The 16,032-nt window shown below is 39.6% G+C and overlaps 1 protein-coding gene across 2 annotated transcripts; it reads right to left on the reverse strand.

Annotated features, from left to right (window-relative positions):
- Window positions 1-1,241: 1,241 nt before the first annotated feature.
- GCSH (glycine cleavage system protein H) lies at window positions 1,242-15,069 on the reverse strand (the record flags this gene model as incomplete). 2 transcript variants are annotated; one of them, XM_081273123.1, is made up of 5 exons in its annotated part: window positions 1,243-4,030; window positions 4,877-5,008; window positions 9,879-9,942; window positions 11,073-11,152; window positions 13,975-14,209. In XM_081273123.1, 5 exons carry the CDS (start codon window positions 14,207-14,209, stop codon window positions 3,933-3,935), a joined length of 609 nt encoding a protein of 202 aa, XP_081129249.1. In that variant the 3' UTR covers window positions 1,243-3,932. The 2 variants fall into 2 exon arrangements, with proteins under 2 accessions (XP_081129248.1, XP_081129249.1); XM_081273122.1 differs by lacking the exon at window positions 11,073-11,152 and having other exon boundaries at window positions 1,242-4,030; window positions 13,856-15,069.
- Window positions 15,070-16,032: the final 963 nt, after the last annotated feature.

Below are 16,032 nucleotides of genomic sequence, written 5' to 3' on the forward strand. Positions count from 1 at the left end.
AGGTGGTCACAGGCTAAACAGTTAAATTTTTCCTAATAATTCTTTATTCCCACTCTGTTGACAAATATTTTAGTAAAATATTAAGCAAAAAATATTATTAGAAGTGTATCAGAATGAAATGGACAAAGCTTTTCCTCTCCTCCATTAATGTATGTATGTGTATGTATTATATTGCTAAAATGAGGTAGATTCAGCCATAATTACATTTTTTCATGAATGTCAGTTGAGATATCTTAACAAAAATATGAAGATGCAAATGGAAGCAGTTTTGTTAATCAGTGTCTCAAACTTAAAAACTTTTTACATCAAAATTCACATAGTAATCATTAACCAAAAAATATTTTAATGTTCTTTCAACTGACAATTTGCTTGTCCTCCTTCACCTTTCTTAAAAACAGAATTTGGATCCACCTGACTAGCAGGATTTGTTATCCAGTCATAAAGCTACTTTCTCAGTTGTTTGTTTTGCTTTTGCTTTTATGGCATTGGGAATTGAACCCACAGGTGCTGTACCACTGAACTACATCCCCTGCCCTTTTTTGTTTTGAGGCAAGGTCTTGTGGATAGTCTCAAACTTGAGTTCCTCCCACCTCAGCCTCCCAAATAACAGTGGTTGCAGGTGTTTCTCAGTTTGGGGGGAGTTACCAAAAGTCTTTAACTAAATTTAATGTATGACCACTAATTAAACAACTTTACTGAAAGGACATTCTCTTAGGTACATGTGAAAATTTAAAGATCTGGAAACTGATTTCCTTCATAGTAAGTGTGCCTGTATGCCCCTGTTTGAAATCTTCTGTAATTACTGTTGAAATCCAGAAGGCAAAAGCCTGAAAGCATAATTGATCAGAAATGTTAAAGGAGAGTAATTAACTAATGATTATTCCAAAAACAAGTAGAACTCTAGCAAAAGGGATGTTTCAAAGACAAAACTATGAGTGGACCTAGGAAAATCTTGGTGTGCAGGAGAGACAAAGACAAGGAGTATATAGGAACTTTATTTTCTACTGACTTTTGCTGTGAAACTAAAAAATGTTCTAATAAAATCTATTTAAAGAAGCGGGGGAAGACAGATGGGTACTTGCTCAACAGTAAAGCCTTGTTGCACAGAAGAATTTAATCCCAATGGAAAGGGTCCCCTCTGAGATGGAAGGCATGTATGATTAGATCTTAAAAACTACATGACTGTTGAGCAGTAATGAAGACACTTATAGCTAGGACTTTTTTTTTTTTTCCCCTTCAGTGCTGAGGTTCAAACCCAGGATCTCTCACATACTAGGTAAGCACTCTACTATGGAATGACATACCCAGACTCCTAAAAAACACTATTTTAAGTGTATTTTTTTAAATTTAGGATGGGCTGTACTCTTACAAGCAGCCCCAGAAAAACAGCAAAACTTGGGGGAAAAGAATAAGAAATTGTGATGTGCTGATGAATGGAGCTGTACTGGTCTGAAAAACGAGCCTCACTTCCATACCAGGTCTGTGCAGAGTGCCCTCTAGTGGTGTCACTAAAGCCTGATGCTGTAAGCCTCTAAAGCACCTGAGAGGTGGGTGATATGAAAAATTTTAACACAGGGCAACCTACTTCATTTCTGAAGATTTCATATTACTAGAAAGCATTTATCAAGGCCTTTATTAAGGTGCTCTGCTAAGGCCAAAACCTTAGAGGAGTTTGAGGTCAGGGAAATAAAATTCTATTAATTTAGTCAATTTGAAGGGCCAAAGCCTGGATTTTGAGGGTCTTGAGTGTAGCTCAATAGTAGAGTTCTTGCCTACCATGGTAAGGCAAAAAACAAAAGTCTATTTTTGGTGTCACAAATTAATGACAATGAAATTGGCTTCATAGTTAAGTAAAAAAAAAAAAAAACAAGTTGCTCTATTTTCTGCTCTTTGAAAGTTGTTTGTGTCCTTAGGAAGGGATGGGAGTGATTGCCCACTTCTTTCAGAAATGATAGTCAAGATTGGCCATTTCTGCTTCCTAGTGTTAGAATATCCCTTCCCTACCCCCATTCCCATTTAAGTATTTTTATATAGTGGTGTATCACCTGTCCTAAATGCCAGAAGTGTTTCAGGTTTCTTTGGATTCTGGAATATTTGCATATGCATAATAAGATTGTTGGTGATAGAACCCAAGCCTAAACATGATATTCATTATACATAGTCTGAAGGTAATCTTAAGAGTATTTTTAGTGTCCCTGCATTTTGGCTGCCTTCCATCACATGAGATCAGATGTGAAATTTCCCAATTTAGCATCATGTTAGCATTCACAAAGATCCAGATTTTGAAACATTTTGGATCTTCTTAAGATTAGGGAATGCTCAACCTGTAGTTAACATAGCTAAGGGACTGTCGAAAAGTAGACCAAGACAGATGAAAACCCTTACCATCACCACCCAAATATTTGACAGATCTCTTATCTCTATCACCTTCTTATCTTTGAAGTGGTGGACATAAAGGATAGTCCTACCTAACTCTGGTGGTTGTAAAGATCAAAGGTAATATATTAGATCACCTTCGCTATAATTATTATTCATCCCTATTTCCAAAGCAGATTAATTAACCTGGTAATTTCATAAGAGAGAGAAGGAGACAGTCATTCAGGACTCAGGTACTTCCTTGATAAGGCACACTTGGCCTTAAGCACAGTTTGGAAAATAATGATTTTTGTGCTGAGAAGCAAAGAAACTATATTTACCCACCCAGTTTCTCTAAGTTCTCATATTTGCTATTACCACCAGGTGGTAGTAACTAAATGTGTCCTTTTCCCTGTAGTAAAAGGGGAAATAGAGGAGGTGTCTGCTTGTGCCTTATGCATATAAATTTATTTATACATATATAACCTGCCCTGCCCCAAGTCAGCATTTTACAATTGACTAAATTGGAGGGTATATGCTATGTTAGTCATCTGAAAATACCACTTGGTACTCTAAATATGCTTAAGCTCCAAGAGTATTCAGTCAGTCAACGCCTGAGCCCATAAAGCTCCACCATGTCCACTTCTATTCCTATTACTGAAGTGGAAACCTTTGAATATGGTTTAACTTCTTAAAGACACCATGTGCTATGCAGATCAAAATTTCCTCCTTCCCTTGTTTTTCCTCTTCTAACCAAATATGATGAAAAACGACAAAAGTTAAGTGTTAAATGCTATCAAGCAATTAAATTTTCACTTCCGAAAAACACTGATTTGTAACTAAAAGGAAAATTTCCCTTAAATCTTTCATTGTTATAGCTTAAATATTTTTTTCAAAAATTAAGTTTCCAGGGCTGGGGATGTAGCTCAGTGATAGATGGTGCATGCTTAGCCTGCTCAAGGCCCTGGTTTGATCTCCAGCACCACAGAAAAAAAAAAAAAAGACTTTGCAGAAGTTGAAAGGACCATTTTCATAAATAATAGCAGAGTCACTAAATGGAATATTAATGTCAAAACAAAAAACATGATTAATGAAGTTGAATATTTTATTTCTTATTTTGTTGCAAGCTGCTGTTTCAGTGTATAAAAATAACACCAGTGAATGCAGTACATTATAAAATTAAGACAGTATTGTTCTTCTGACACTGTACAACACACACTTTCCTCTATGTCCAGTTTTTTTTCAAGTGGAAGATCATTAAGTATATTGACCCAGATCCAGGGATGGATGTAAGCACATTACAGTATTATATTAGGCTTATAACAAGATTATCCTTGAATTACATACTTTTTTATAAGTATTTTTACCACAGATAATTTCATGAATTCTGATATCAACCTAGTGCCTACTCTAAAAATCATAAGGAATTGTAAAAAAAGATGCATATTGTGTTTATTGGCAGTCATTGGGAAGTTAAGGGGTATCTTCTTCCAGTAGCATTGTTAAGAATAGTTTTTAAGTCTTCTATAAGACAACTGCTGCAATTATTCCACACTAGTTTATTTAGGGTGCTATTTTCACTCCTCAATAGATTTTACATATTTCTCATATGCTTCTTCGCTCATTAGGTCATCTAGTTCTGAAGGGTCACTCAGTGTCATCTTTATCAGCCAACCTGCAACCAAAACAAAAAGCTTACATTCCAAATTGCTTTTTTTTTTTTTATATTTATTTTTTAGTTTTAGGTGGACCCATTATCTTTATTTTATTTTTATGTGACTGAGGATCAACCCAGTGCCTCATGCATGCTAGGCAAGCACTCTACCACTAAGTCACAACCCAGCCCCCAAATTATCTTTTTAAAAGGTCAAATTCATTCAATATGTAAATTTCCGAGTGCCTCTAGTATACTAGATCAATTGCTTGAATTAATCCAATGTACACAAATAATACATTATTTATGGAACTTTTTTTTGTACCAGAGACTGAACCCAGGGGGACTCAACCACTAAGCTATATCCCCAGCCTTTTTATTTTTTGAGACAGAGTCTTACTAAGTTGCTTAGATCCTCACTAAGTTGTTGGGACTGGCTTTGACTTGTGATTCTCCTGCACTAAGAATTAATATATTTGTATATTATAATTAGAAAGAATTTACAGCCAGAATAGAGTATACCATGATAAAATTTAAAACTCTTAGATTATAAGAAGCATGAACAACTGTCATTTAAAACTATAAATACAGGATTCAAATATGTAAGGCCAAGTACATCTTTCTTTAACAAAAGATAGACCCATACTGTACCTGCTGCAGTTAAAGGCATCAAAAAGCAGCAGAAAGAAGGGTGAGATGGCAAGCAAAGAACCACAACCTAATCCTAAATTTGCCATTTACTGGCTGCATGCTCCTGACAGGAAAATTGGGGAGAGGAGGAGCTCAATTCATTTATAAAATGGAGAAAACTGCTACTAACACACACTTCATTAGATTATCAGGATAAAAATGTAAGAAACAACTTACCATCTTCATAACAAGATTTGTTCACAAGCCCTGGGTTTTCTGCAAGTGCCTCATTAATTTCAGTTACTTCTCCTGATAGAGGAGAATAGAGTTCACTGGCAGCTTTCACACTTTCCAAAGCACCAAACTCATCTAAATGGAGAAAAAAAATTTTAAATATTAAACGTCAAGTCAAAGACTTGAAAATACAAAATATGGAGAAATGGTCATCTCTCCTAAAATCGTGATTTTTAAAAATTTTACATTTCACCTGGCATAGTGGCACATGCCTGTATTCCCAGCTCCTGGGGGCTGAGGCAAGAGGATCACAAGTTGGAGGCCAGCCTCAGCAACTTAGCAATACTCTGTCTCAAAAGAAAAAAGAAGAAGGGGCAGGGGATGTAGCTCAGAGGTAAAGTATCCCTGGTTCAATCCCCAGTACCCCCCAAAAAAAAAAAACAAAAAAAAAAAACTTTAATTTCTTTAATTGGAAAAACAAAACAAAACATAGGTTTTGTCATGTTCATAACTCCTATTAGAAGGTATAAATACCCTCAGTAAAGTGAGCCTATCTGTCCTGGACACCAAAAATAACAAATGATGATTTTATCTGAATACCAGATGTGTTTATGATGTTCAGTAAAACTCAATTTTCTTTGAGTAACTATGTCTCAGAAAAAAGAAAAAACCTTAGGAGCTCCAGTAATGCTGAAGCACCCCATATCAGACCACATTATATAAGAGCAATCAGAAAGGTACCAAACTAGGTGAGATCTCACTCCCACACAGTGTGACTGCACATGCAAAGAGACAGTTTGTTCGGCAGAGGGGTCAGAGGAGAGTGTAGAGCTGCCAGAGTGGCTGGGAATTGGGGGCTGAAACCGTAGGAGGAATGGAATCACAGTAAAAGGATAAAGGCATTAACAGGAATGGATCCCAAAATAACCCATATGTTGGAATTAGCAGAGAAACTTCAAGTAGCTCTTAGGAAGTTGCTCAGAGACAGTCTTTATTGCAGTGAGGGAATATGAGGAGGAATACTTGCAATGGAAAATTTTATATGGAGGCTCTAGAAATGGAAAGTCTAATACCTAAAATAGAACACTCAACACAGAGAACTAATAGCGGACTGGGGACAACAGAAGAAAGGACCAATGAAGGTGAAGAGAAAAATCAACCAAAATTAACCACGCTAAAGTTACCAGAGCCAGGGGCTAGGGTTGTGGCTCAGTGGTAGCGTGCTTGCCTAGCAAGCATAAGGCACTAGGTTCGATCCTCAGCAGCACCACATAAAAATAAAATAAAGTCCTTCAACAACTAGAAAAATATTTTTAAAAAAAGTTACCAGAGCCAAAAGGGCCTATGGGACATATCAGATGATCCAACAAACATACAACTGAACTCACAAGAGGAGGGAATTAGGAAAAAAATAAAAGCAGAAATAATGACCAAAATAAATCTCCAAATTTGATATTCAAAGGAGAATGACAGAATAGCTGACTTTTCATCCCAAAAAACAGAAGCCAGCCACAATGGAATGAAAACTATGAAGCCCTGGGGACAGGGGAGGGAGAATCTGTCACCAGGAATTCCATACAAAGCAAAAATATCCTTCAAGAATAGGTGCAAAGGGATAGGAATAGGAAAGACAGTGGAATGAATCTAGCCTAACTTTCCTATGTACTTATGTGAATACACCACAGTGAATCTCAACATCCACAAGTCTGGGATCCTAATAAGAATAAGATAAAGTCCATGTTTGTATAAATATGTCAAAATAGACTGTCATGTATAACTAAAAAACATAAAAACTTTTTAAAAAGATTGGAAAAATCTATGTGTATATATATATATGAATATACCAGTGAATTTCATCTTTATGTATATCTATAGAATAAAAGGCCAAAAGTAAAATAAGTGAAGCAAAGACATTTTCAGATAAATAAGGAGGCATAAGCACATCCTCACTTCAAGAAATACAATTTCTTGCACTGAAGGTGATAACAAGATGACACCTCAAATCTACAGTGAGGAGAGAAGGTGTTACAACTGGTAAATATGAATAAATACAAAACACATTCTTCTTAATTTCTATACAAGGCACTCTATTGTTTAAAGCAAAAACTATAATACCATGTTGTAGAGCATATGCATCTGTTAATGCAGAACACTGAACAGCACAATGAATGGACAGGAAAGTCACTGTCCTAAATGTCTGACATGCTATGTGAAGTGATGTATTACCTCTAAATAAACTGTGATAATATGACATACTGTGAGCAACTGTTGAACAGTACAAAGAGGTATACTCTAAAAACCAGTGGAGGCCAGCTGTAGTGGCACACCTATAATACCAGAGACTCAGGAGGCTGAGGCAGGAGGTTCGAGGCCAGCCTCAGCAACTTAGCAAGACCCTGTCTCCAAATTTAATTTTAAAAAGGACTCGGGATATAGTTAAGTGGTAAGCACCCCTGGGTTCAATCCCCACTACAAAAAAAAAAAAAAAAAAAAAAAAAAAATTAAAACAAAATGGAAAAAATAAAATCCAACACCAAAATTTAGAAAGGCAAAAGAACAGGACAAAATGAAAGCAAAGACCTAAATTCAAATATATCAGTATTACAGTAAAATGACTAAATAATCATCAAAAGGCAGATGTCAGATGGACAAGAAAATAAGACCAAACTATAAGCCGTCTTCAAGGAACACACTTGAAAGTTAGCATAGCATCATTAAGAACAAAGAGCTAGGCATGTAGCTCATTGGTGGAGTGTTTGCCTAGGCCCTGGGATCAATCCCAGTATTGTAAAAAAAATCAAAGTAGACTTCAAAACAAGAATTTACCAGAGATAAAAAGGGACATTTTTTTCAGGCTGGGGTTGTGGCTCAGCAGTAGAGCACTCAACTAGCATGTGCAAGGCCCTAAGTTCAATCCTTAGCACCCCATAAAAATAAATAAATAAAATAAAGGTATTGTGTCCAACTATAACTAAAAAAATTAAAAGGGGCCATTTTTTAAAACAGCAAATGGATCAACTCATCAGCAAGACTAAGAATCTTTTATTAAAAGTGCATATAACTAACTATTTCTAACTCTCTCTGCTTCCCACTGCCACAAGCTGAGCAACCTTCCTTCTCCATACCCTTCCACCAAGAAGTTCTGCTTGGAGCCAGCCATCTATGGACTAAACCTCTGAAAACAGCATGTGTGGTTCCAAGCAGTGAAGAAAGGGAAAGAAAGTCAGCTGGGACAAGAATAACCCAGAACCCTGAACAAACTGGGCCCTGATGATCAATAGTTCTACTCGGTGAATGTGGATTATAGCAAACTGAAGAAAGTAGGTCCAGATTTTGAAATGAAGTGTTTCCCTATAAAGCAGCTTAGAATGCAGATCTTTCAGAAGCCATCCACACAATTTTCTACTTAACCAGGAGTTAAGTGGGAAGTTGATTTGTTGGTGTAAGGACAGTTTGAACAGTACCATCAATACTGAAACAGTACCATCAATCAACTGAAAGTTAACCCTTACCCCACCATGATATAAGGTGAGGCCTCTGGCAAGAAGAACCCTTGGGAATGGGCTAAGTGTTCCTATAGAAGGGACCCCCTTTCTTTATGCCTTATAAGGTTACCAGAAGATAGCAATCTGCAGCCCAGATAAGGCCCCACCCAGACCAAACCATGCTATTACCTGATCTCAGATTTCCAGCCTCCAGAACTTAGAAACTATAATACAGTTCTGATACTCATAAGCATCCTCATCTGTGGTACAGTTTACAATAGCCCAAACTAAGATATTCAATAAACAAAGAATGCAGTCTTTTTAAGTACACATGAAACACTAAGATCATATGCTGAACCATAATGTAAGTCACAGCTTCAGAAATTAAAATCTTACACAGTATGTTCCTTTACTTACAACAAATTTAAGTTTAAAATTAATAATAATGAGCGATCTAGAAAAACTTCAAATATTTAAAAATGAACATACTTTCAAATAATTTGTGGATCAAAGAAATCAGATGGGAAATTGAAAGATACTTTGAAATAAGTGATAATGAGAATACATCATCAAAATTTGTGGGATTTTTAAAAATAGTGCTTAGAAGGAAATTAGCATCCTGTGGCACACACATGTAATCCTAGCAACTTGATGACTCCCTGTCTTAAAATAAAATATTTTTTATAAAGTGCAGGGGATGTAGTTCAATGGTCAGGTGGTCAAACACCCCTGGATTCAATCCCCACTACAAAAAAAAAAAAAAGGAGATTATCATCTTCATAGCATTTTCAGGTTTTATGTTAACAATCAATGAATGGCCTGGGTGCTCAAAACACTAGAAAATAAACAAAAGGCAATTTCTCCCCCCACCCCCTTCTCTTGTGTGTGTGTATGTGGTAGTGGCATAAGCCAGGGGCACTCTAGCACTGAGCTGTACCCCCCCCTCCTTTTTTTTCATTCTTGAGACAGGACCTCACTAAATTGCTTAGGCTGGCCTCAAATTTGCAATCCTCCCACCTCAGCCTCCCAAGTCATGGGATTATAGGTGTGTGCCACCTGGACCCCCAGCCTGTTAAACTTAATAAACTTCAGCAAAATTATACAGTACCAATCCACACGTGTAGAGGTAAGGAGGGTGGCATTAAGAGCCATTTCCCTCTCTTTCTGCCTTTCATTATCAAGTCTCAAAATTCTCCTTCTCACCATCCCTTACAGCTCGTCAGGACAAAACAACCCAGACCTGCCTGGTAAAATGTGAGAAAGCCTCTGCTGAGATTTCTGGTGAGACATTCTTTCTCAACAAAAACAAAGGAGACCCTGCCCCTCTTCGGACTCTCGAAACACTGAGGCAAAAAGTTTCACCAAGTGGAGGTGTCCTTAATGACTCTCAGTGAACTAACCCTGTGTCCACCTATCCCCAGCCTTTATGAAACAACAAACCGCTTAGGTGTTCAGGTAAAGACAGACAATGAAAATTTATGGCATGATTTGTGACATCCCAAGATGAGAAAAACTCTTACCTTGTTTTTTCAATTTTGTTCCAACTTCAGGAAGACTACAATAAACAACATCTCCCAGAGCTTCCTAAAAAACAAAAACAAAAAACTCTTTAAGTCATCAAATTAAATTCCCCAGTAAGTAGGGACAAAACACTGAATTCCCTGTAATTCAGGCAACATATTTTTACACTCAGGAGACTAGATTCTTTGGTCTTCCTCTCAACCCTTTAAAAGTGTGCAATCTGTTCTTCATTCAGAAGCTGCACTGCAACAGGCCACCCACCAGCCAAATCTGGCCCCTCACCTGAAGTGACCCCCAGCACAATCTATGTGCTACAAATAGTTACTAGCTCTTCTCAGCACTAACAGACTGCTTTCCCACCTCTGCAGCTCTACTTAGGCCATGATCCCTACTGCTCTAGCTGTATCCTACTCACTGGATCTGTGGACCACAGTCCTAGTAGACATGGACTCCAGGAGATAAGGCTGCTCTCCATCAGGTGAGTGGACCACCATCCCTGGCAGTACCTGGAAACCCCTTCCACCTGTTGTTTATATGTCGTTTCCATGTGGGTGACTTTCATGGATAAACTCCAGGAGGCAAGGACAGCATCTTACACAGTATTTCCCAAACACTCTGTGCTGCACCCCATGGTACACAGGTATGCTGATAAAGTCAGTGACTCTCGATACCCAAAAATCCATCTAGCATATCTGAGGAATTGTGTCCTCCCACTTCCTCTTTCTTCTCCTGCCTTCCTTGCCCCTTACACAAATCTAATTGAAAGTCACTGTCCCATGCTACTATGAGGTCCGTGGAAATAGGCAGATTAGTAGAGAAAAACTAAATAGGTTTCTATGTGTTAATCTGTGCCTATTTGAGTTTTCCCTCTTCTTTATGGCCCTAGGCCATGTGGGTATCACAGTAGCCACAAAATGCTGGCAACCCTCCAACACTTTTGTTTGCTCCTTTTTCTTCTTTCCTTAACTGTTCAATATAAAACCTATGGCCTTCTGGAATAAGGTATGTTTCCTACTCTTAAGCAATAACCCAGGATTTCTTAAAATACCACATACTGACTGAACTAACTAAAGTACACTTTACTTGATTTATCTCTGATTTTCTTCCAAGAGCCTTTTAAAAAGGCTGAAAGTACTACATAAAGTAAGCAAGTTATATGAGAGGACACTATCAAAAATATTTCAAGACAATACCTGTGCAAAATTGCTGATTCCCACTGTTCCAATACCATTTTCCGTAGTTATCCATTCATGTTTCTCTGTGAATTTACGCACTACAACAGAAGACCAATATTTCAGAAAACCAGCGGCATTGTTTCTTTAAAAGGCCTTACCTTGCTGGTACAATGATGCACACCTATAATCCCACCTATTATGGACGCTGAAGCAGAAGGATCACTTGAACCCTAGTGTTCAAGGTCAGCCTGGGCAGCAAAGTGAGACCCCCATATTTGGGGTGTCGGAGACAACAACAAAAGATTTAACCTAAAAAAAAATAATGTGCCACTTTAAGTAGAGTTGACCTAAGACATCTTAACTGAAGCTTAATTATAAGGAATGAAACTGGCCTCCTGAAACAATTATAAATTAAGTTCTTAAAATTCTTTTTTTTTTTTTAATATTTATTTTTTAGTTCTCGGCGGACACAACATCTTTGTTGGTATGTGGTGCTGAGGATCGAACCCGGGCCGCACACATGCGAGGCGAGCGCGCTACCGCTTGAGCCACATCCCCAGCCCCATCTTAAAATTCTTTTATCAAATGTCAACCTGCCCTTGAAGAAAGTAGCTACTGCTGTTTAAAGAATACTAGGGTTTGGAGTGTAGCTCAGTGGTGGAGTGCTTGCCTAGTAATTGTGAGGCCTTCAGTGCAATCTCCAGCACTGCAAAAAAGAAAAACTTAAGGGGGATTCTGGGCTACATAGATGGTATATATAGATCTTCGGCTACACATTCAGTTGTCCCTCTTGTCCTGCTACAACTTCAGAACTTTAGATTTTACCAGTTATAAACCCTTACTTTTGAAAGTAACGGCTGGACAAATACAAATAGATGACCTGTCTGAGACTACTGTCCTGGCCATCTTGTCTGATTGTGAAGATAATCTCAGGAGTCAGGTTGTCTGGCAATCACTGAGCAATTGAGCAACCCCAGTGTAGAGGAGGCAGAGCCTTCAAAAGATCAGTGCACCTAAGGGCACTTATGTCTTTAGCCATAGATTTTTTTTTTTTTTTTTTTTTTTTAACCAGGCATGCTACTTAGGCTAAAAGCAGTGTTAATACAATTCTCCTTTAACCCTTGGACCAACAGGACAGACTAGGTAAATAATTACTTTCTTACTGGCCTTGAAAAAACATGGTTTTTGGCATCAAGAAATCAGGAGTTATAATTCATTAAAATTTTAGATTTTTTTTCCCTTTCCAGGTCATTAGATATGTTTTACATTAAATGTTGGTCAGTTTCTTACTATTTATTTGATGCTTCACTAATATTTAACAGGTTATATTTTTTCAGTGTTCCCTAGTGACAGAATGTGTGTACAGCAGTTACATTATTTCCTTTCATTCACCCAATAACTCTGAGGTTAAGTATTGCCTCCACTTTATGAGGAAAACAGATTCAGAGAGGTTGAATCCATATGCCCAAGGTCTCACAGCGGATAAGAGGTAGAACCAGAACTGGAAGTTGGATCTATCTGCTTTTAAAAACCTAGATGCAGCAGGACACGGTGGCGCACACCCATAATCCAGACTCCAGAGCCTGAGGCAGAAGGATGGCAAATTCCAGGTCAGCCTTATTAACTTTAGTGAAACCCTGTCTCAAAATAAAAAATAAAGAAAGGTCTGAGGATGTAGCTTAATGGTAAAGAGCCCCTGGGTTAAATCCTCAGTACCAAAAAAGTAAAAAACTAAAAAACAAACAAATCCAGGTACATTTTACCCCATAATACATACAATTCTTGTGTCAATTAAAAATAATAAACAAAAATTAAAACCTAAGTGCTTAACCAGATAATGGGCATTGATAATTTGGACAATATTTAACTATAGATAACTAGCAACTGCAAACAGCTAGAGATAGTATAAAGAAAATCCGTAGACATGAAAATAAATTGTCTGAAAAATGCAGTACCATTGTATTCAAGTTGGTAATGCATTGGAATGTGTCACAAATTGTTGAGGGAATATAAAAAAGAAAATTGACTATGCTTCAAACTTTCGAGTAAAATGATCAACAAGTCCAGTTCCAACAGATTTGTAAAACAATGAATTAAATGAGACAACAGCCATATTGATCTATGATCCTAAATTAGCAGCCTGAGTTCTTATAAAATGTAGTCAGTCTTGCAAGTATTTGCGCATAAAGAAAGAGAACTGTTTTTCCACTCGCTAATTGTGCTAAAGCAGCAAAATGGCCAAGCCATTTGTGGGCAGGTTTCCCAGTTATTTCAAGTCCGTTTAAGTTAGGTCTTTTTTCAGCCCCAAGGGCTAATACAGACTTTATAACTCGTTATAACTTCTGTAACAATCCAGAAGACTTTATCTTTCGTTTTTCGTTTTTAGGAGACAGCTGTTTTCAACATTACGCTCATTTTAGCTAGTAAAAATCTAAATCCAGTTTTAATAAGTGCTTCTCCTTAATTTTACTTGGGAGTTCTCAGTAGTGGCCCATGTAGCAAACTAAAGACAAAGTAAAGACCTCCACATTTAGTCTCACAAGAGCACACAAATGCGAGAGTTACTAAAGTCACAAAGAACCTTGGTGATGCCTGCTTAGCTTCTCCAGCCCGAGCAGCCAACTCACCTGCGGGAGCTGGCCCATACACCATTACCCGGCTCCTGCAGGCCCCCCTGCCGGCTCCACTTTTTTACCCACGGGACAAAGATCACTAGTGTTTTCTCACGCCTGCTCAAGAGCTAGAGACATGGCAGGGAAGAGGGAGGCCAGCAACGAGCTGAAGCGCGGGGCAGGGCTCACCCTCGCTCCGCGCCAGGGACTCAGCAGCGGGAGCCCGACGTTCTCCGCGTGCAGCTCAGCCCCGGGAGCGAGCCGAAGGGAGGAAGGCGCCGGCCTGCTCACGTGCCCGCCGCGCTTACCGGAGAGCAGAATGGGTCCGGTGCGCAGCGTCCGAACAGCGCCCGCCCTCACCCCCCAGGGCCGCGGCGGGCAGAGCGCAACGGGCGCAGGGGCTGCCCGCAAGCTGCGGGCCGCAGCTAGCGCGCTCCGGACTGCTCGCAGCGCCATATTCACAAGGGTACAGAGGGTCGCCGGCGACGCCTCTGCCGCCCTGCGACCCCGGCGGGAGTGGGCTGGTTGGACTGCGCGGGTCATGATTGGGCAGTGCGCAGGGGGGCGGGGACTCCAGGGGCGTACTCGTCTTCGGATAGGGGGACGTATGAGAGAGGCGTGGACATGTGGAAGAGTTTGGAGTCGCGGAAGAGGGGCGGGGACTAGTGTCGGGCGGAGGCCTGGCTGGGCCGCTTGGGCTGGGAGGCAGGTCCTACTGGAGGGGAGGGGCTTCTTCTGGGACATTCTCGGGAGCTGTAAGGCTTGGCCTGCTGGACCGGCGGCTCCCTGGCCCGCGGAGTGCGTGCAGAGCAGCGTTACCGCGGTAGCAGTGAGCAAAGCTCCAGATTGGAGATGGTTTTGCTGGGCCGGCTTATTTCCCTGCCTTCGAGTCCTGAGAGGGTAAGGCACCTCCAGTTCCGTTAAAGGATGCGATCCCGCCCTTCTACACAGGAGCAAGGTCATCCAGAGCTGGATTCATTCCAACCCAAAGATGATTATTGGGCATTAGCCAAAGTCGCATAGACACATGCAGTTCCTCTGACTTTTTTGAAATATTGAAAACAGTTCCGGAGCCCACTTTATTTCCTTACAAGATCCCAAGAGGCCCCAAAGAGACAGGCAGAACCGGGAATATTCCAGAGGGCAAAGAATTTACCAAGGGTCAGGAATGGCGTCTTGGTGGAAGTTGAACTGGAGCCAGTCTCTAACTCAGGAGTGTCCAAAAGGCCAAGCTGAGACTCAGCATGGACAGTTCCTTGCTTAATCAGCCAGCCCTGTGACCAAGTCGTTCTGAGAAAAGCCCAAGTCCTTGTCCAGATTCTAGAGTACAGAAAATAATTAAGTTCTGGGAAAGACCTCACCTTCAACACAGAAATTTTATACAGTAGGTCTCATCACCAAAGAAATACTGGATTTTTGCACTGAGCTGGCCCAGGCCTATAGGAAGGATTGTCAGCACATTGTGCAGAGGCATGCAAGGCCTGTCATGCTCCTTTTTTTTTTTTTCTGAGTAAATTATGGCCACCTATTGAGTCCTTGTTATGTGCCTGGCACTGTGCAAATGTCCTCTTGTTAAGCCTTCTCAAACCCCACTCTGGAAGGTATCACTCTCATTTCATAGATGAGTCCTGGAGACTCAGAAAGGTTAAGTAACTTGCCCAAGAGTGGAATGGGAAGGCTTAAGTATAGCTTAAGTAGCTGCTAGGCAGCAGTAGTAGGATTTTACATATAGGCTTCTACTTGCCTCCATTTGGAATACTGACTGGATCACATTGATGGACTGTACACTCCAGATCTTGGCTACCTTTTATAATGTCAGTATTCTCTTTGTATTGTTGTTTTGTCACTAGTCAGTGGAGCTCATGCCCTAAAATTCTTATCCTCAACTTGACTAGCTCATTTGGTGGGAAGAAGAAGATTACATAGCAATGAGTGGAACATATCACAGACCCTTCCACCAAAAAAAAAAAAGTAGCAAATGTGTCTTTTTTTTTCCCTAACAAGCACTGAGTATAGCAAAAATCCTCACTCACCTCCAATTTGATAATCTTTAACATTCACACCTTGAGTTTTGAAAGTTCATCTATTGCATATTTGGTACAAGCACCTGAAAACAAGGTGATCATTTCTTCTGGGTGTCAGGAGAGTCCCATCCATCTTAGGCTGATAGACATCTTTTCCTCTTAACAGAACTAAAGGAGGTGTCTGTTTGATATTTATAGTCAAGAGGGAAGTGGAGAGTAAATGAGAAAGAGGGAATGAAGAAATGAAGAATTTAAAACTCCAGATGTTAGACCTTTTCTTGTTTGAAACAGGCATCATACATATCTGGATGAGTTTCTGTACTAGTCTATTGGGAAATGTGT

The sequence above is a fragment of the Spermophilus citellus genome (genome assembly GCF_964194105.1).
Source record: "Spermophilus citellus genome assembly, chromosome: 18".
In the NCBI taxonomy this organism is placed as follows: domain Eukaryota; kingdom Metazoa; phylum Chordata; class Mammalia; order Rodentia; family Sciuridae; genus Spermophilus; species Spermophilus citellus.